The sequence below is a fragment of the Stomoxys calcitrans genome, chromosome 4 (assembly GCF_963082655.1).
Source record: "Stomoxys calcitrans chromosome 4, idStoCalc2.1, whole genome shotgun sequence".
In the NCBI taxonomy this organism is placed as follows: domain Eukaryota; kingdom Metazoa; phylum Arthropoda; class Insecta; order Diptera; family Muscidae; genus Stomoxys; species Stomoxys calcitrans.
Window position 1 is genome coordinate 3,613,591 of NC_081555.1, and position 21,234 is coordinate 3,634,824.

Sequence of the window (21,234 nt, forward strand, 5' to 3'; positions counted from 1 at the left end):
AGTACAACGAAGTTCTGGATTAATAACTGCTTCATGATTGCCATGATATGTTTTTTACATTTAAGAGTAACCATTTGCAGAAAGACAACTATTGTGAATGGCAAAATAAAATTTTTACCAATAATTAATAATTTTTAAACCTATGGCTGGTACTATGTTCATTTTTCACCGGTGAATGTTTTTCACGGTTACTTTTTTGAAATAATACAAAAATCTCGTAAATGGCGGTACTATGTTCGCTTTTAGCGAAATTTTTTCATGGTTACTTTTTTAGATAATAGATTTTGAAGCAAATTATAACTTGCTGATTTCCTTCAATAGGACATTCCCCATCAGTGCGGTGAGCTTTGTTTTTGAGTGTTGCGTTGAAAAATGCAACTCTGCAAACAATCCCACAAAAGCAATAGCATTCCTATATCCACAGATTGCATTTTTCTATGTATGCCATTAATAATATTTGCTGTGTTTTATTTTAGTGCTGTGGGCATAGAAGTCAAATAAAATGTATTAAAATTTGTGCACGCAATTATATAAATAATTGGTTTTAATTTTATTTTGCCATTCGCAATAGATCATTTCTGCGGTTGGCCACACTTATTTGTGAAAAACATATCAAGCCAATCCTGACATAATCCTGCACTGGTTAATTATCCAGAACTTCGTTGTCCGGATAGATGTCATTTTCATAAAAATTTCATTGCACTGCGCTATAAAGTACTGAAATAAAACACAGCTATAAAGGACATATTTCAGAAATAAAAAGTAGATATTTGAAATATAACTTTTTCTTTTTTGAGTCAAGGTACACATAATACAAAAATTTAACTCTCGTAAAAGGTGCCAAATGGCTCGCGGGGTTTAAAAAGTACAGAAAAAGTACCAAGTACCAAAACATGCCAACATCCAATAATGATAAACACCATGTGTGTTTTGTGTATAGAGAGTGGCGGTGGGTTTCAGCTTAAAAAATTAAAACTTTATTGAAGTTTTATTACAAATTCACATTGTTTTGTGAACAGAGAGAAGTGGCGGTGGTGTTACTACTTTAAAAGTTAAAACTTTGAGTTTTAGTATATTTCAAAAGTGGTAGTAGAAATTGAATTTGTAAGGTGCAGACAACATGGTACCCATCGGAGCGGTGCATGGCGGCCATCCAGGAGTTCATGCTCCACAGCCTATTCCTCCTGCTGGCCCAAACACGTTGCAGTCATCGCAGTCGGCTGGCAACACTTCGGCGTCCTCGAATAAGTCGTCGTTGTCCATCAAGCCCAATTATACATTGAAATTCACTTTGGCTGGTCACACCAAAGCTGTGTCAGCTGTGAAGTTCTCGCCAAATGGCGAATGGTTGGCTAGTTCATGTAAGTTTATTTTGTTTGCAAGAAAAGGGAAAATTGTGTATTGTACAGATGTTGTTTTCTTTATCGACAAACAGCCGCAGACAAATTGATCAAGATTTGGGGTGCTTACGATGGTAAGTTTGAGAAAACCATTTCTGGCCACAAGTTGGGCATATCTGATGTGGCCTGGTCTTCCGATTCGCGTCTTTTGGTCAGTGGCAGTGACGACAAAACTCTGAAGGTGTGGGAGCTGAGCTCCGGCAAGTGCTTGAAAACACTGAAGGGGCACAGCAATTATGTGTTCTGCTGTAATTTCAACCCGCAATCCAATCTCATAGTATCCGGAAGTTTTGATGAATCAGTACGCATCTGGGATGTTAGAACCGGCAAATGTTTGAAAACTTTGCCCGCCCACTCGGATCCAGTGTCTGCTGTACATTTCAATCGTGATGGTTCATTAATTGTCAGCTCCAGCTATGATGGTTTATGTCGCATTTGGGATACGGCCAGTGGCCAGTGCTTGAAGACCCTTATAGACGACGACAATCCACCAGTCAGCTTCGTTAAGTTCTCACCCAATGGCAAATACATATTGGCCGCTACACTTGACAACACATTGAAATTGTGGGACTACTCAAAGGGCAAATGCTTAAAAACATATACGGGACACAAAAATGAAAAGTATTGTATATTTGCCAACTTTTCTGTAACGGGAGGAAAGGTAAATATTCAAATACCCTATCAATCATTTATTTTTCTAAGTTTTGTTCTACTTTTTTTTTGCTATTAGTGGATTGTTTCGGGCAGTGAGGATAATATGGTTTACATATGGAATTTACAATCAAAAGAGGTGGTCCAAAAGCTGCAAGGTCATACGGATACCGTGCTATGCACCGCCTGTCATCCGACAGAGAATATTATCGCATCGGCCGCCTTGGAAAATGACAAAACCATAAAATTGTGGAAAAGCGATACATAATTTTATAAGAATATTATCAACAACATCAACATATATTGTATTTTAATTTTAGTAATAATTTTTCTTCTTAACTTAAGGCTTCAACAACAAAAAAGAAGAAATTGGCATTTCTTAAAAATAAATATAAAAATTTTCCAAAATTTTTTTAAATTAAAAAAAAATTTCTTTTAACTATTGATTCAACGACCATCAAAAAGCTGTTATAGGTAGATACGAAAGTGCAGATTCATTTGTACGGCACAATCCCATGGCAGCCGGTTGTATATCCCGATTATCCCTATGGAGTCCTTTATCTTCAAGGGCTACTGCCCCAGGGTACGACAGACTGCTACAACAACCATTTGAACGGCAAGGAAAAGCGGTTGTAACTTGAAATATTAAATTTAGTAAGACCAACGAAGCGCAGAGGTTAGAATGTCCGCCTGAACGTACCATCTGTGAGGTACCATGCCACGTAAAACTTCTTTCCAAAGAGGTGTCGCACTGCGGCACGCCGTTCGGACTCGGCTATTAAAAGGAGGCCCCGTATCATTGAACTTAAACTTTAATCGGACTGCGCTCACTGATATGTGAGGAGTTAGCCCCTGTTCCTTAGTGGAATGTTCATAGGCAAAATTTGCATTTATCAAATTTAGTTTACCAAATCTTAGCGTGTGGATGGGGTCTTTGGTCGAAATTAGAATTTTACTCTCAAATGTTGGAGATCATGAGCCTTTTTATTATTTCATATGCCAAATTTCAGTTCTATCGGTTTATTGAGGGCTACTTTGATTATTGACTTGTTTGGACTGAGATTGGTGTGGATTTTGATGCTGTTAGTGTACTTCACGCTTCAAATTTGAGACCAATTCAATAAAACCTTAGACTTTTAGAGGCCTATCAAATTGGGGTTTCGGTTATATATGGGAACTATGTGAACTATATCCAAATATTAACAATACGGTTCCAGCGACCTACAATGATAAGATATACATATCTGTTCTAAATTTCGAGCTTCTAGCATTATTTAGTACAAAGAGAATGATTAGATTGTTAAGTAGGGTCTAAAGGGTCTAAAATTCAATATTGAACCTTTATTATTATTCGAATCGAAGAGCGTTTGTTTTCGTTGAAGCGTTTACGTTCAAGTAACTACGCAGTACGTTGCATCACACAGTTATTGGGTTTAGCTGCCTATCTGTCAAGTTATATACCATATGGTCGCCTTTTTGTGTAAAATTGCATACGTTTCCACGTGAAATTTACATTTCGAATTTCACCCATTTAGGCAATCTACTCCTACCTTTTGCCAAGCAAAGTTCTTAGCTAGTTAATAACAATTAGTAATACGTTAATACAAGATGTCGAAAAACAAGGGAAAAAGCAAGAAAAACCAATTCGATGATGACGACGAAATGAACGAGCAACCAGCCAACATTGCAACGAAGAAATCTCAAAAGAAAGGCAAGAAGGGGAAAAAGGGTGGCGATGACTCTGATGATAATGATGATTTGGAAAGTTTGCAATCGGCCAGCAGCAAGGCTACAACGACTTCACAGCAAACCCAACAATCGAACAAAGGTGCTGGCAAGAAGAGCAAAAAAGGTAAGAAAGGAAAGGGCGATTGGAGTGATGAAGAAGAGGAAGCACCAGCTGCAGCGCCTGTGAGCAATAAAAAGAAAAACAATAAGAAACTGCAGCAGGATAGCGAAGATGAGGAGGAAAGTCTGGCTCCAGCCAAAAAGAGTAACAAAAAATCCGGAAAGAAAGGAAAACAGGATTTTGAAAGTGACGAAGAAGATGATGTGGATAGAGAGGACATTGTGGATGATATGCCAAAGCCAGCCAACAAAAAGCAACAACAGAAGAAATCTAAGAAGAACAAGAAAAAGGATGACTTTTCCGATGAAGACGAAGATAAGGATATAAATCTGCTTGAAGAAGAAGATGATGAATCCGACGAGTCCGCGGTTGTAGCCAAACCCGTTAAAAAGTCGAATAAAAAACAGCAAAAGAAAAACAAATTTGATGTAAGCGATGAGGAAGAGATAGAAAACGAGATAGTTGAATCAGAACCTGAATTGGAGCCAGAGCCCGAGCCGGAGCCCGAACCCAAACCACAGCCTGTTGCAAAACCTGAACCTGCTAAAGAAGAGTTGCCCAAAGAACCCGAGCCCCGAATAGAAGAAAAGTTAGAGGATCTTAAACTTGAAGATCACGAAGAGCAAGATCGCAACGGAGATGTTAATGAAAATGAAACTACTGCACCCACTGCTGAAGACAATGAAAAGACTAAAGAAAAGAAAATGACCCATAAGGAAAAAAAGAAGCAAAAGAAACAAGAGGAATACGAACGCCAAATGGAACTAATGACCAAGAAAGGAGGCCTAGGTCATTCCGATTTAGATAGCAATTTCACCATGTCACAGGTGCAAAAGTCTGCCGGCCAAAAGGCTGCTTTGGAGCATGCGGTGGATATAAAAATTGAGAATTTCACAATCTCTGCGAAAGGTATGAGTAATATGACTTAATTTAATAACATGTTCGTTGATTTACGAATTTGCCTCCCCTCATGCAGGTAATGATCTGTTTGTCAATGCAAATTTGCTTATTGCTCATGGCCGCCGTTACGGATTGGTAGGACCAAATGGCCATGGTAAAACAACACTTTTACGTCACATAGCCACACGTGCCTTTGCCATTCCTCCAAACATCGATGTGTTACTTTGCGAACAGGAAGTTGTGGCAACAGACAAGACTGCCGTCGAAACTATCTTGGAAGCGGACACTAAGCGTATTAAATTATTGGCAAAATCAAAAGAGCTAGAAGAAAAGTTTTCTGCCGGTGATATGAGCGTTCAGGAAGAATTAAATGATACATTTACTGAATTAAAAGCTATAGGTGCCTATTCAGCTGAAGCTAGAGCACGACGTATTCTGGCTGGTCTTGGTTTCAGCGAAGGAATGCAGAATCGTGCAACAAATAAATTCTCTGGTGGTTGGCGTATGCGTGTCTCCTTGGCTCGTGCCTTGTATTTGGAGCCGACGCTGCTAATGCTGGATGAACCTACTAACCATTTGGATTTGAATGCTGTAATTTGGTTGGATAACTATTTGCAGGGCTGGAAGAAAACCCTGCTGATAGTTTCTCACGACCAAAGTTTCTTGGATAACGTGTGTAACGAAATCATTCATTTGGACCAGAAAAAATTACACTACTACAAAGGCAACTATTCAATGTTTAAGAAGATGTATGTCCAAAAACGACGTGAAATGATTAAAGAGTACGAGAAGCAAGAGAAGAGAATCAAGGAATTAAAGGCTCATGGCCAATCTAAGAAAGCAGCCGAAAAGAAACAGAAGGAAGTTTTGACACGCAAACAAGAAAAAAACAAGTCCAAACAGCAACGACAAGACGATGAAGATGGGCCAACTGAGTTGCTGGAAAAACCCAAGGAATACATAGTTAAATTCCGTTTTCCCGAACCATCACAATTGCAGCCACCTATTCTTGGTTTGCACAATGTCACCTTTGCTTTTGAGGGCCAGAAGCCCTTGTTTATAAACACGGAATTCGGTATTGATCTTAGTAGTCGTGTTGCCATTGTGGGTCCCAATGGTGTTGGCAAATCCACATTCTTAAAACTTCTGCTGGGTGAATTAGAGCCCCAAAAGGGAGAGCAAAGGAAAAATCATCGATTGCGTGTCGGCCGGTTTGATCAGCACTCCGGCGAACATTTAACGGCCGAAGAATCGGCGGCAGAATATTTGCAACGTCTTTTTAATTTACCTCACGAGAAAGCTCGCAAAGCTTTGGGCTCTTTTGGTCTGGTCAGTCATGCTCACACAATTAAAATGAAAGATCTTTCGGGAGGTCAAAAGGCTCGTGTTGCCCTGGCTGAACTCTGTTTGAGTGCGCCGGACGTTCTTATTCTTGATGAACCCACAAATAATTTAGATATCGAGTCTATCGATGCATTGGCTGAAGCCATTAACGAGTATGAGGGAGGCGTAGTTATCGTGTCCCACGACGAACGTTTGATTCGAGAAACTGGTTGTACTCTATACGTCATCGAGGAACAAACGATCAATGAAATCGATGGAGACTTTGATGACTACCGCAAAGAAGTATTGGATTCTCTGGGAGAAGTTGTTAATAATCCTAGTGTTGTAGCTAACGCTGCAATACTCTAAGATGAAATTTTGGAATTTACAAACAGGCATTTGTGATTAATTGAAACGAGTTGAAAATTTTTGTATTATGAGTATGGCAAAGTTTAGCAATTGCTTTTGTTTGCAAAAATATAAACTTTTTGGTTTGCCTTAAAGTAGCTGAAAAAGAAATACAAAAACAATTGTTAAATTCGAAAATAAAATCTGTTTTTAATATGGTTGGAATAAGGTTTCAATACTTTTGAAAAGGCAGGAATTTGGGTAGTGTGACTGTTAAGATGTGTTTGCAAAAGCCCAAAGTAATTTAACTGAGAGATTATTCCTTTCCTAGCTTTTAGGATGTTTGTCTTCCCTTGGGTACAATTTGGAAACATATATTTGCCGAATCGGAGGGTCGTGAATCGAGCCATTTCAAACTTTCGGTCGCCCACTTATTTTGTGTAAATTAGTCTTACTTATTTCTTTATAGTAATACATAAGCCTTCTCGGACAAAAAACCTATTACAACGATATATACTCCTAAATAAACATAAAAAAATTAAATACTTCACAGTTACAAAAAGATGTAAGATTCTTAGCCTAATTCATTTTAATTGGCTCCCCAGCCATAATAAGATTATGCAAAAATTTAAACTGTTGAATTTTTTTTTTATAAAAAAATGTTAGCAATACAAAAAGATTCATATTATATTACACTCAAATACATTGTACAATTAAAGAAGGTAGCGCCACTTGCCCAACAACAACAAAATCAACGATACAACCCTGTGAGGATAAATAGACCATTTGACATAAGAGTGTATTTGGATATAACTCTAAAATTGCAATTTTTCACTAGCTAGGCAAGTGACCAAGCCAAAGATTTTAGGAATTGTAAAAGATGGTCGAACTGCTTGGTCTTCTTTTTTAGTATGTCCCACAGATAATAGGGTCATACGTGCGTGAAACTATTTTTACTTGCGGTTGATGTTTACATTTTGCAAGTTTTTCATTAAATAAAAAATTGTCCTTTAAACATGTAATTAACGATGCTAAAAGATAAAGAAAATTTATATTTGGTTATTTCACAAACTTTTTCAACACAATTGAGCGAAATTTCGCAATAATTTGCAAATTAATTTTCCATTTACAAATGTGTGCCACTTTTACGATATTAGGAAGACCAAGCAATTGAATATATTGCATAATTCCCAAAATCTTTGATTTACACAAGATAAATTTAACAGGTAGGAGCAGTTGGCCAACAACAAAAAATTGAGTGCACTATCTGTCAAAATCAGTCATCAGTGCAACTCTGATTTAGAGTACGTTACTAGTTCACGCCATTTTTCTTTGTTTGTGTGTGCTAGGGTTCTCAACTATATAGCACACACACAACCGTACGCTATAAAATCTCGTTGACAGATAGTGTACTCCGCGAGAAAAAATTGTACTTAATTTTTCTTAAATTTAAAGGTAGAAGCAGTTGCCCAACAAAAAAAATGCTACGCTATTTATTTTTTTGTTTGTGTGTGTTATGATTCTTAACTATAATGCACACACAACCAAAATTCGTTGACAGATAGCGCACTTTGCTAAAAAAAATGGTACTCAGCTGTTTGCTGTACACTTCCGTGGTTAATATATCTTGATGCAGTCGCCGATTTGAATTTTTCAATCGTCGCAACCGCCGACGGAAAGCCTCGGCTTCGTAGTCTGCATATTAGTTGTTTGGTGTCGTCGGGAAGTGGGTGTTGAAATGGTGTTTTTGTGTTTTTAGACTTGAATTTTTAGAATTCCGCTGCCACTCACTGGTTCCAAAAGGGCACAAAGGAATTAATGTAGTGTAAAAATTGTCCGTGTAAATGAAAATAGGAAAAATCAAAATTACCCAATGTGAATCGGCATTTTAACTTAATCACGTAGCAGGAACAATAAAAAGTAAAGTGTTTTAGTGGTGGTGTTCGGCCACAGATAAGTTGAAACGCAAGTGAAGTGTACATAATAGCATAACAGGCAGGCTGGCAACAAAACAACAACAACAAGTGTGACTGACGAGGGCAATGGAAGAAAAAATGCCTTTCACTTCGGACAATCAAAGCCTGATCGAAATTGAACTGTTGGGAAATGCGACAACGGCAAATGAGGCAACCACGAAAGAAGTACGACTGGCCATAAAGGGAATGACCTGCCAAAGTTGTGTACGCAACATTGAAGGAAATATAGGTACAAAGGCCGGAATTATAAAATGTCGAGTGGAACTGCAAGAGAACGCAGGTTATTTCACCTACGACAGTACAATAACAAATCCCACGCAAATAGCAAACGACATCGACGACATGGGGTTTGATTGCACCTACGATGGGCAGACCGACGCAGATCCTCCCAAGTGTGTGATAAGAGTTTTGGGCATGACATGTCAAAGTTGCGTGCGTAATATTGAAGGTAATATTGGCACAAAGGAAGGCGTTAAAACAATCAAAGTATGTTTGGAAGACAAAAATGCAATAGTGGAATATGACAGTTCCATACTTACTCCAGATCTTATTGCCGAAATGATAGACGACATGGGCTTTGAAGCGCGTGCATTAGAACAAACGTCCTCCTCATCTCCAACAAATAACTCACTTCCACCATCTCCAATAAAAAAATCTCCCACACAAGCGAATGACGAACAAAAGCAACAGGTGGCTGCCACCCCCTTAAAGGTTGTAACCAATGGACATGCCACTTCCATACCAGTTGAAAACGAACTTTTATCAAAATGCTTCCTGCACATACGCGGAATGACTTGTGCCAGTTGTGTGGCCGCCATCGAGAAGCATTGTAAGAAAATTTACGGTATTGACAGTGTTTTGGTGGCTTTATTGGCGGCCAAAGCGGAAGTAAAGTACAACGGCAATGTAATCACACCCGAAAGCATAGCTAAATCAATTACTGAGCTGGGATTTCCCTCGGAGTTGATCGATGAGCCCAACAGCGGCGAGGCTGAAGTGGAGATAGAAATTTTGGGCATGACCTGTGCATCATGTGTAAATAAAATAGAAACGCATGTGGGAAAACTGAAAGGGATATCCGAAGCCTCCGTTACTTTACTAACAAAACGAGGTGAGTGTGTGATTTTGGTATCTTTTACGTTGCGTTAGCAAACAAAACAATTTGCAATTTATTTTCTACCTTTGTTTTCTTATTAAAGACCATTAACAAAGAGCACAAAAAAGCAAAACACCAAACATTCCCTGCTGCTGCTTTGAACACGTTTTATATCAATGAACTCATTTCATATATCCCCATGCCCCCGTCCAAGTAAAGATTGTATGGATGTTGGGTAATACTTTTTCAGATACGTATAACGGTACACATTTCAATCAAATATGTGTGTAGGTGTGTATGTCTAAAGATTTGTTTTTCGCTAGTCATTTAAATATGGAACGAAATTAAAGATCAATTGAAAAGGGAATTTGTACAAATAATTAGCAATAGGGGAATTATTTCCATATTATGTTAATATGCGACAAAGTTTTCATAAATAATTGTGTTCTGTTATGCAAAGCATCTCAATTTTTTAAGTTAATTTAAACCTCTCAGTGCAGTGACTTTGCAAAAGACTTCAATCCCTGTTATTTTTGTTTCAGAAAGTTTATTTTAAACAAACAGTTTTGAATTCAATTAAATTATATTTGGTTATATCTGATTTCTATTCGATTTCTTTATTTCAAGTTTTTAAAGAAAAGTATGTCAATGACACTTTGATGCATTTAGTGTTGTTGGTTATACATTTTATAAACGTTTTATATTTGTTCAGTATGCCTTTATTATCATATGTATGTACATTAGTTCTATAAAAGATAACTCTTCCCAAGCAGTACAAGGCAAAAAGCTTAAAATTTTGGAAATGAACAGACTTAACTATGAAAGTTTTTCGTTCCCACTAGTTGTAATACATACATACATACGCATTTGCTACCATAGACTAAATATAAGACACTTTGATTCTTTGTTGTTGGGAAGAACAGCTAGATCTTATCGAAATTGTAAATATGAGACTAATAATACTATTATCAAATACACTTTCTTGCACTCGACGAACAGTGCTTATCTACAGAAAATATTAACAAAGTATTTCAAAGAGGCGGGCGGCTGATATTTGTTTGTGTTTTCATTTGAATGCTTGAATACTGGAGCAATACATTCACTAGCTACAACAACAAAATTGCCAAATCTCTGTGTTTCTTTATATGTATGTATGTATGAATCTTGGTTAATTAAAACTTGTTTTCGTGGTAAATGTACAAGCATACATTTGTACGTATGAAAGTCTTTGCTAATGGATCAATTCAAGTTCTCACAGTTTGTCTTATATTCAAGATCAAACTGAAGACAATAACAGCACAAAAGCCAAATATTTGGTCTATTACCACGATTCGAGGACACAATGCAAAGTGTGTTTAAGGAAAGGCAACATGAAAATCTTAGACCTCTAATTACAATAATACCCATGTAAGGGTAAACCCGCCTTTTCGTTTATAAAACAATTCGATTGAATTTTTTAGTTCTGTTAATTTGGGCTGATTATTTAAATGCAAATGCAAAAAATGCAAATTTGCCCTTGAACATTCCATTAAGGAACTGGGGCAAACTTCTCACTCAATGGCAAGGGACCTCCTTTTTATAGCCGAGTCTGAACGGCGTGCCGCAGAGCGACACCTTTTTGAGGAAGTTTTTACATTGCAAAGTACCTCACAAATGTTGCCAGCATTCGGAGGGGATATAGCACCCATATATTTGATTTCTTAAACCCTGAAAGATCAGATTATCCTTTAACTTTTCAAAAGCCTGGATAAACTTACTGCTTATTTTTAAGTATTTTAATGAAAATGTCACCACATTTAACATTCGCACATGGAAGAGTATAAAGTCAAAACACATTTATTCAAAATTTTAGAGAATAGTTGTCACTTTGTTATCATTTATAATTGAAATGCTATTTCCTATTTCTTTCTTAATTACACTCTGATACCAAACGTGGTTGCTTTTTTCGTATGCATAGATAAATAGTGAACATTGATTGCGCTTACAACTATTCACCAACATTAATTTCCATATCGTCGTTTTGATATTGCTATGTATATTCGTTTGAAGTCTGTTAAAAATTGGAAATTGGAAAACAAACAACGTAAAGGTGGTTAATTGTTTGATTGAGCAAAAAACGTACTAATATTCAATACTTCAAAGAAAAAATCCTTTTTTATTTAAAATTTTTTGTACCAAATTCGAATGACTGAATTAAATTTAAAGTTCTTTTATATCAATTAATGCTGATGGAAGGAATTAAAAGTTTAGTACCACATTACAAGAGATTGGAGTTCTTCGGCTTGTTGTCCGTGCTAAATATGCTATGCGGATGTAAATCAATTGTTATACAACATAACTAGTCTGAGCACTTTTGTATCCTTTATCGTTAGATTGATGAATTTGAGCCTGTTGCTCAATATATAATTTGAACTCCTTAAGACGACTTAATTCATAAGCACAATAAAAAAAAATCTAATCTTACTTCCCATATTCAAATCCAACTTATCCAACGATGTGCTAATAGCAACAAACACAAACATCTTTTGCAAAACTCTTTTGTTCTTCGCACGGCGATCGTCCAACGGTGGATTCTGCCAGTGCTGTTTTTGTGTATAGGCAGTGACCTACACCACATGTGATGTGCCTTTCGCTTGGTTTATCTGTTTGCACTTTCTTTATTTGGTCTTGGAATCTCAATAATTCCATTGCAAGATATTATTCGGCTTTAGACCAATGTTTAATGTTTTCTATTCAAATAATAGTATGTATAGCAAAAAAACATTTAAAAGTCAGCAAAAAGTATGTTGTTGCTAGAAGCATTTGACTGGTTTCCTGTATCGCGATTTCATTTTCGACCAAGAAAAATCCTCAGCAGAAGTTATCAAAAGGATCATAGTCGAAAATGAAATCGCAATACAGGAAACCAGTCAAATGCTTCTATCAACAACACACTTTTTGCAGACTTTTAAATGTTTTTTTTTGCTATACTATTAATTGAATAGAAAGCATTAAACATTAGTCTAAAGCCGGACAATATCCTGCAATGGAATATCAATAAGGCCAAATAAAGAAAGCTCAACCAGACAAAATATATTTTGTATAACTGGGGACTTCATCTTCACTTCCTTCCACAAGTCTTATATTAATGAGTCATACCTATATTTGTTGATCACAATTGCATGTATCAAAGAATGTTGATGATAAAGCCATATACATGAATAGATGTACAATAAATTCCCAGATGGGGAATTAATTCTGAAAGAAAAACATATACATAATAACAATATATACATTGTATATACACTGTACGTGTATGGAAATCTATTTAATATTTTTCTGATAATTATATTTGAAAAGGGGAATTTTTTTGACATCTGTGGAAACAAATAGTAAAAATAGGGTCATTAACTGCATGTGCACATTATTCACATACATATTACATAACCGTATATTTGTATATATATATATACATTTGTATAAAGTTGTGCGCAACAATAATCTTATTTATCAATTTTGCAGAACAATGAAAAATGGAGTCAATATTGAATGGATTGTGCCCCACAATCTCTTGTAATTAAAGTAGAGAAAACTTTTGTGTTTTATGTGTTCATTCGCGAAACACATTTTCAATGTTTTAGTTGTATAAGAACATATGTTTTAAATATTATAAAGTTCTTTTTTACGATTATGCATATGTATGTGTGTATGTGTCTTGGGAGATAAGATCGTTCCAATGCATTAGCTTAGTTCTTTGAAAATCATAATTATGGTATATATGGGAATTGTCTTTTAGTCTCAAGATTGTAGATGGTTACATTAGCTCGACTCATTCCGATTCGCGAGAAGTATTGTAAATAAATATAAATTCATTGACCAGCCATAACAGGCAAACATAATAAAGTTTTTATTAGAATATATATATCTTTAATGAAAAAATCAGCCAACTTCAGAATGAACATAGTGTAGAACATTGTAAAGCACCATTAGCTTAAGAAGTAAGGAACACTTTCAGAATCTTAAAAATAATTTTAATACGAAATTCCCAAATTGTTATAGCCAACACCCAAGACTCACTTTTAAGGTGTGAGGTCAAGCGAACAGCTGAGTACTGCTGAGTTGATTTTGAAGAAAATCTAAATGTCAAAATCTTGATAAAACAGCTGTGATTTTTTCTTAAATCTTAAAAAAGTTTTCGATTTGATCCGATATTTCATACATAAGCAACAAAACAATGTTATAATGATGAAAAAAGAATAATAATAATTCTGCTTTCGGAATATTCACGAACATTTTTATTTGTTCCGCAGGCGGAATTTTTCAGCATTCTAAAGTTTTTGTTTCAATACCAAAACACGTTTTTTTATGTTCATTTATTGTTTTCCCTATTGAATTTATTATTTATTAAAATCAATAAAACATACAAAAATGATGTCGGCCATGGTTTTAAGAGTGCCACTTTGATTTTTTTTGCCATTTTCCCCACTATAAGCAGGTTATTACTTTTCCGCCTATTTTTAGTCAACTTTTCGCCGACTTTTTTTTATATCGATTTTGACAGCATTCCACTTAAAAAGCTGAACAGAATACTCAGCTTTAATAGAACCATGGCCAACACCCTTTAGCGACGAAAGGCTTCTGGGGGTTGGGCTAAGCACCCCCATAAAAAATTTAACCCCAAAATTTTAGAAATTACATTGTTTTTGACTAAATTTGCTTATTTTATTGCAATTCAAAGGGTTCAAGAACCCCAGATAGCTGGACTGACTTCGCTAATGCCAACACCATAGGATAGGGGCTATACTAAACTAGTCATTCCGTTTGTAAAACCTCGTAGTATTCATCTGCATCGCCATACAAATGTAAATTTCCACATGCCATTAAGGAACAGAGGCAAACTTCTCACATGTCAATGAGTGCAGTCCGATTCAAGTTTAAGCTCAATGATAAGGGGTCTCCTTTTTATAGTCGAGCTCGAACAGGCGTGCCGCAGTGCGAAACCTCTTTGGAGAGAAGTTTTATATGGCATAGTACCTCACAAATGTTGCCAGCATTAGAAGGGGAAAAACACCGCTGAAAATTGTTTCTGATGGTCTCGCCAGAATTCAAACCCAGCCGTTCAGCGTCATAGGCGGACATGTTACATCTCGCCAGTATTCGAACCCAGGCGTTCAGCGTCATATGCGGACATGCTAACCTCTGCGCTATGGTGGCCCATAAAGTATATATATATATTCTACTTTTTGTGTAAATAAGTCGAAAAGTCGAAGTCGAGATCGACTTTCAATGATTAAAAAGTCAAATAATCGATTTTGAAGTCGAATAGTCGAAAAGAAAGCTGTATAAAAAAAAGCTATACAGGGATACAAGATTTTCTTTACTTATGTTGCTGCTAGGTAAGAATTGTTTTAATTTTTCTGAGATTCATTTGCGTACTTTATTCTAAAGTGCTACCATTCATTGCTCTTTGGCTTACGATTGTTGCCATTAATATATTTTTTAAATTGAATAATTATTTAAACGTTATTTAATCGAAAAGCAAAATATGGTAAAATGCTTACATGGCAGAATCGATTTGATGAACGGTTCAGATGGGTAATAATAACTCATGTCAAAGTTTATGCAAATCCATGCCAAATTTTTAGGATTACGTCCTTATAAGTGTAAGATTCATCTAAATAGTTTTATGTTTATGGAGGCTGCATTTTACCATTAAGCGTTTTTTATTCACCTTTTTTATCCATTAAGGGTTTTTTTATCCACCTTTTTTATCCATTAAGGCTTTATGTTCGAGTATGGGCTGTATAGGACTATATCTTTGCCTTCGCATAGACTGGAATCTCCTAAAAGTCGTATTTAATCCCCGATTTTGCAAAAGTTTTGAAAAATTTGTTAAAATATACTCATCCCAGTCCATACTTTAATATAGCTACCATATAAATCGATCTTCAGATTAAATATCTTAAGCCCTTAAAATGTGAATATATCGAATATGCTCCATATCGGCCCAACTTTAGGTGAAGGTTCCATACTAACGTACCTCCAATTTTCAATATTTTTGCTCTGAAACCCAAATTTTTGTTCCAATTTGTCGAGTTGAGTTTTTTGAAATTTTTACATCGAATTTTGCGAAATCTTGATAGATAGACTCGGATTGGGGTAGGCGGTCTTTTTTCATGTTTAACAATAAAATTTGGAAAACTCGAAAAAAGATCTTTGATAATGCCGGATAGAATAGAAATATGTTTGTGTTTCTTTTTGGATTTATAGAGGAAGTGATAGAGAATAGAAGTTCGTTATTTATATGTGCAATAAAATGTGATGTTCTACATGTACAAACCCAAGTACATTAAGAAAAACACTAGTCGGCTAGGATATAAAGACCCTTTCAAGCTTTAATTTAAATACAAATAGAGGGGAAAAATAAGCGGGAATGTAGAAACTTTTGAAATTTAGTAAAAAAAATGTTTGCCATAATGGCTTCAAGATTGCGGATGGTTTGACATAAAAATGCGTCAATTTTATACTTAAAACTTTTCTTTATACCTTCCCTTTATGAAAATGCAAACAAATGATTATATTTTGATGGCACAAGATTATGAAAATTTGTAGAAAATAGAAGTATTTTATTTAGAAAATTTAGCAAATTTTTGACAAAAAGTCAAAACGCCTACTTTTTGCAAAAAGTCTAAAAGGCGACTTTTGCCATTATATAAAGTCGAAAAGTCTAAAAGACGTTTTTGTTGTAGCCACATATCTATATGGCGATCCTCGTCTAGGTCCTATAGGTGAGCAAGCTCCTTCCGGACCTAAGGACTGATCCCCGCGGAAACGTGATGGTTATTGGTTATCTAAAGGCGCCACTCGCCTTGTCACATCGAGCATCATAGGCACTCAGTATTTGTGCAAGAGCCGGTGCCGCCCGGCCTCTCACTGAGATTATCCTCTCGATACCGCTGATTGTCCGCGATTGCAATTCCAACTACTCCGTATGGAGTATTCCACTATCTGCAACCTTTGGACGCGCCTGGTAGATCGCAGCTAAGCTTCTCATGATAATCATGAAAACCACACAATGGGAATTGCAAATGGGTCATATCGGTTTAGATTCGGCCTATATTAGTACCCACTTAAATACCCATGCTCCGTTATGAATTCTAAGGACCATAGAAGCCGCAAACAGTTCCCGAATTCATTATTACAAAATAATTTAAATACATTTATTACAAAATAATTCAAATTTTTAGCAGAATCTATATTTGTGGTTATCCAAGATTCGGCCCGTTTTTACCAGTTTGTTTCTCATTTTTCATTTCTGCCAAGTGGTGACAAATTTATAGTAATTTTCCTTATAGAGACATTTATTTATAGCTAATCCATAATGTGCTAATTTCAGAAAAAAAAAGTATTTTTTTTTTGTCACGGAACAAATACCTGCATACTTCTAAGCAATAAAAAAAAAACAAATTACTTGAATGTGGAACCAGTATATCCGAGTATAATTAGGTAACCAAACTCAATGACAAGTTACAAAGTGCATGAAGTCAATACACATTTATGGGGCACAAGTGAAGTGAAAAGGAAAGAAAGCAAAAGGGTGCATTAAAGGATTGATCTTGACGTTAATTTCGCAGTTTTTTTTTTTAATTTCAATTCCTTTTGTTTTTGTTTTAAAACTTTAGATTATGATATTATGGGAGAAATGATTTTTTAAATTGTCATATGCAGTTAGTCAATTTTGAATACATGAAAATAGCACGTTCCTTATTTAATTTGAAACAGTCAATAGAACACAGATCGTTTAAACAAAGCAGCTGAATGGGAATGTATGACTTATTTAAATGCTCTAAGTTCAATTTAGGGTCCATAGCAAGTAAAATATTTGCAAAACCAATTCCTAACCCTGCATATTTTCTATATCTCAGGAAAATTTCGCTACAATACCGAAGTCACTGGACCCCGTAACATATGTGAAGCTATCGAACAATTGGGCTTTCAAGCCCACTTACTATCCGGTAAGGATAAAATGGCCCACAGCTATTTGGAGCACAAGGAAGAAATACGCAAATGGCGTACAGCATTTTTAATATCACTACTGTTTGGTGGACCTTGCATGATTGCCATGATATATTTTATGGTTGAAATGGGCAATAGAGGACATGCGGCCATGTGTTGTCTGGTGCCCGGCCTGTCTATGGAGAATCTAGTTATGTTTTTGTTATCAACACCGGTGCAGTTCTTCGGCGGTTGGCATTTTTATGTGCAGTCGTACAAAGCCATCAAACATGGCACCACCAATATGGATGTTCTTATTTCTATGGTCACTACTATATCCTATTTGTACTCAGTGGGTGTTGTAATTGCTGCAGTGTTGATGGAACAAAACTCGTCGCCTTTAACATTCTTCGATACACCCCCAATGCTTTTGATTTTTATATCCTTGGGAAGATGGCTGGAACATATTGCCAAAGGAAAAACATCGGAGGCTCTTTCCAAACTGTTATCCTTGAAGGCTGCCGAAGCGGTGCTTGTACAAATATCCGACGATTTTGAAATAACATCGGAAAAAGTTATATCCGTGGATTACGTGCAGAGAGGTGATATTCTGAAAGTCATACCAGGAGCCAAGGTGCCTGTGGATGGCAAAGTTCTTTATGGTCATTCTACATGTGACGAGTCCTTGATTACTGGAGAATCTATGCCAGTTGCAAAGCGGAAAGGGGCTGTGGTGATCGGTGGTTCCATTAACCAAAATGGCGTCTTGTTGATATCAGCCACCCACACGGGTGAGAACACTACCTTGGCACAAATTGTCCGCCTGGTGGAAGAGGCCCAAACATCTAAAGCTCCCATTCAGCAATTGGCTGATCGCATCGCTGGCTATTTTGTGCCCTTTGTTGTAGTGGTCTCCAGTGTGACGTTAATAGGCTGGATAATAGCGGGTTTTGCAGATCCCAACCTGGTGCCAGTGGCCATGGAACACAAGGCCCATATGGATACCAACACCATAGTGGTGAGTTATGCGTTCAAGTGTGCCTTGAGCGTTTTGGCGATTGCTTGCCCTTGCGCCTTGGGTTTGGCGACGCCAACCGCTGTTATGGTGGCCACTGGCACAGGGGCTATTAACGGCGTTTTGGTAAAAGGAGCCACAGCGCTGGAAAATGCTCACAAGGTAATGATTGTTAAAAACAAACAACAAAAACACATTTATACCAGCTTCATTTCATGACAAAAGTATCATACCTAATCCAAATCGAAGGATAATTTATGAATTTAGGACTCTTAACCTTTTTTTCTGTCATAACCAGGTAAAAACTGTTGTTTTTGACAAGACTGGCACTATCACTCACGGTACCCCGATGACTTCAAAGGTGATAATGTTTGTAAAACCCACCTTTTGCAGCCTGGCTCGCGCTCTTACCATAGTTGGTGCTGCCGAGTCGAATAGTGAACATCCCATAGCTTCCGCCATTGTGAGGTTCGCCAAAGATATGTTGGCTCAGGACTCTTTAGGTAAATCGGCAAATTTTCAAGCCGTTCCCGGCTGTGGAATCAAGGTTACAGTTTCTCATTACGAAACTGCACTGAGACAGTCCTGTAACGCAGAGAAGATAATAAACTTTGAGAACAGTTACCGTTCACATGGTAACAACATTCAAAAGGCTCCCGTCCAATTGGAAAATGGTGTTTCCATTGCTGAACTAATACCCTCCCAAAGTGAGAACCAGCGTTTACAGGCTAGCCAAAAACAGCAACATTTACAGTTGTTGCAACTGGATGATCAAATAGCCGCACCTGTGCCAGAGGTAGCTGGAGATGTCGCTTCTGTACTGGACAGTGAAATTAATGTACTTATCGGCAATCGAGAATGGATGCTGCGCAATGCCATACAGGTGTCTTCGGAAATCAATAATGCCATGGCCGAAGAGGAATCTAAAGGAAGGACGGCGGTGCTATGCGCTTTGAATGGACAACTGATATGTATGTTTGCAGTTTCCGATATGGTTAAACCGGAGGCCCATTTGGCCGTATATACTTTGAAAAAAATGGGCATTGATGTTATACTTCTGACGGGTGATAATAAAAATACAGCAGCAAGCATAGCACGAGAGGTATGTAGAGGGGTACAAGTTTTCCCATTGGGTTATGAAGATAAAACTAAATGAGGTCTTGATTTACACAGGTTGGTATAAATCGAGTCTTTGCTGAGGTTCTACCATCGCATAAAGTGGCAAAAATTCAACGCATACAAGAGGCAGGCCATCGTGTGGCTATGGTAGGCGATGGTGTAAATGACAGTCCAGCTTTGGCACAAGCAGACGTTGGCATTGCCATTTCAGCGGGAACTGATGTAGCAGCCGAAGCTGCCGATGTAGTTTTAATGCGCAATGATCTGCTGGATGTAGTCGCTTGTTTGGATTTGTCGCGCAAAACTGTCAAACGTATACGCTACAATTTCCTCTTTGCCAGCATGTACAATCTATTGGGAATACCCTTGGCTTCGGGTATTTTCGCTCCATTCGGCATTACATTACAACCATGGATGGCCTCGGTTGCAATGGCCGCCAGTTCGGTGTCGGTGGTTTGCTCCTCGCTCCTGTTAAAATTGTATCGTAAACCTACTGCAGCGAAATTGCGAACGTCGGACTACATGGAGTATGTGGCCACATCCAAGGAACGCGAACCCGACCAATTGTCGCTGCACCGAGGCCTGGAAGATTTGCCACGTCGTCGCTCCAGCTCATCGCTATTGTCTCGCATCTTTTTGAGCTCTGGTAGCATTAAAATGGACCCCAACGAAGACTCTCTGTTGGCCGGCGAAGATGTTGAATATATCAAGCCAAAAATAGTCAAAAGTAAGAATTTGCAAGAGGTCACCGAGTTACAAAAGTTATAGACTCTGCCAGGTGTCTATTATCGCCAACCCAAAGAGACATGAGAAAGTTGTTGATCATTTGATTGTTTTGTTTTGTGCATACATGCATGCCTCCTGCAAGTGTGCACACTGTTATGGCAAGAGAACGTATTCCTTAATTTTATTTTTCTTGTTAGGTGAATATCCATTTTTGTTTATTTGTTAAATTTTACGTCATCATTTTTCTACATAACTCGCCTTATACACATCATAAGTTTGTCCCTAAATAGCACATCCACTCACTCACTTGAAAATGTTCATTTACTTGTATTTTTAAGACCAAAAATTGGAAAAAGAAAGGAAGTTATAAAACTGTGAATGCTAAGTTTCTTTTCGAAATCTTACCTATCTACAAGTGTATAGAAAAGTATCCCATAAGAAAAGCTTACATTAAAGCTATATATTTTGTAATAGCAATTAAAACGATTTAAACAAAACACACACAAAGACAAATTCATGTATATTGTAATATATAACTTTTTTTTTTATATGTATAATCAATCCATTGTAACTATGTGACGACCAGGCATTGTTTGGTTTGCAAACATATGCTCAAAATCAAACTAAATAAAATTCTTCAATTCAATATACATATTCATATACATATACATACATATATACATGTACACATGTATATATATTTTTTTTTGTTGTTATTATTAATGATAATTACTTTTTATACAAATCGCTAAATATATCAATACAAGAGTTGACCCCATATAACCCAGCAACATGTATGTGTTTCAATTAATAATCGACCTATGAGAGGAGGGGTGCCCTTTCTTTAAACGACAGTG

The 21,234-nt window shown here is 36.9% G+C and overlaps 3 protein-coding genes across 3 annotated transcripts; all 3 read left to right on the forward strand.

Annotated features, from left to right (window-relative positions):
• The first annotated feature begins 914 nt into the window (after positions 1-914).
• LOC106092879 (protein will die slowly) lies at positions 915-2,348 on the forward strand. The gene is made up of 3 exons (XM_013259828.2): positions 915-1,361; positions 1,436-2,061; positions 2,131-2,348. Exons 1-3 carry the CDS (start codon positions 1,121-1,123, stop codon positions 2,317-2,319), a joined length of 1,056 nt encoding a protein of 351 aa, XP_013115282.1. The 5' UTR covers positions 915-1,120; the 3' UTR covers positions 2,320-2,348.
• Positions 2,349-3,502: 1,154 nt separating this feature from the next.
• LOC106093303 (ATP-binding cassette sub-family F member 1) lies at positions 3,503-6,560 on the forward strand. Its single transcript, XM_013260358.2, has 2 exons — positions 3,503-4,809; positions 4,877-6,560. Exons 1-2 carry the CDS (start codon positions 3,660-3,662, stop codon positions 6,490-6,492), a joined length of 2,766 nt encoding a protein of 921 aa, XP_013115812.2. The 5' UTR covers positions 3,503-3,659; the 3' UTR covers positions 6,493-6,560.
• Positions 6,561-8,184: 1,624 nt separating this feature from the next.
• Positions 8,185-21,023, forward strand: LOC106093204 (copper-transporting ATPase 1). Its single transcript, XM_013260225.2, has 4 exons — positions 8,185-9,558; positions 17,448-18,694; positions 18,831-19,634; positions 19,706-21,023. The coding sequence occupies exons 1-4, from the start codon at positions 8,514-8,516 to the stop codon at positions 20,417-20,419; spliced, it is 3,810 nt and encodes a 1,269-aa protein (XP_013115679.2). The 5' UTR covers positions 8,185-8,513; the 3' UTR covers positions 20,420-21,023.
• The last annotated feature ends 211 nt before the right edge of the window (positions 21,024-21,234 follow it).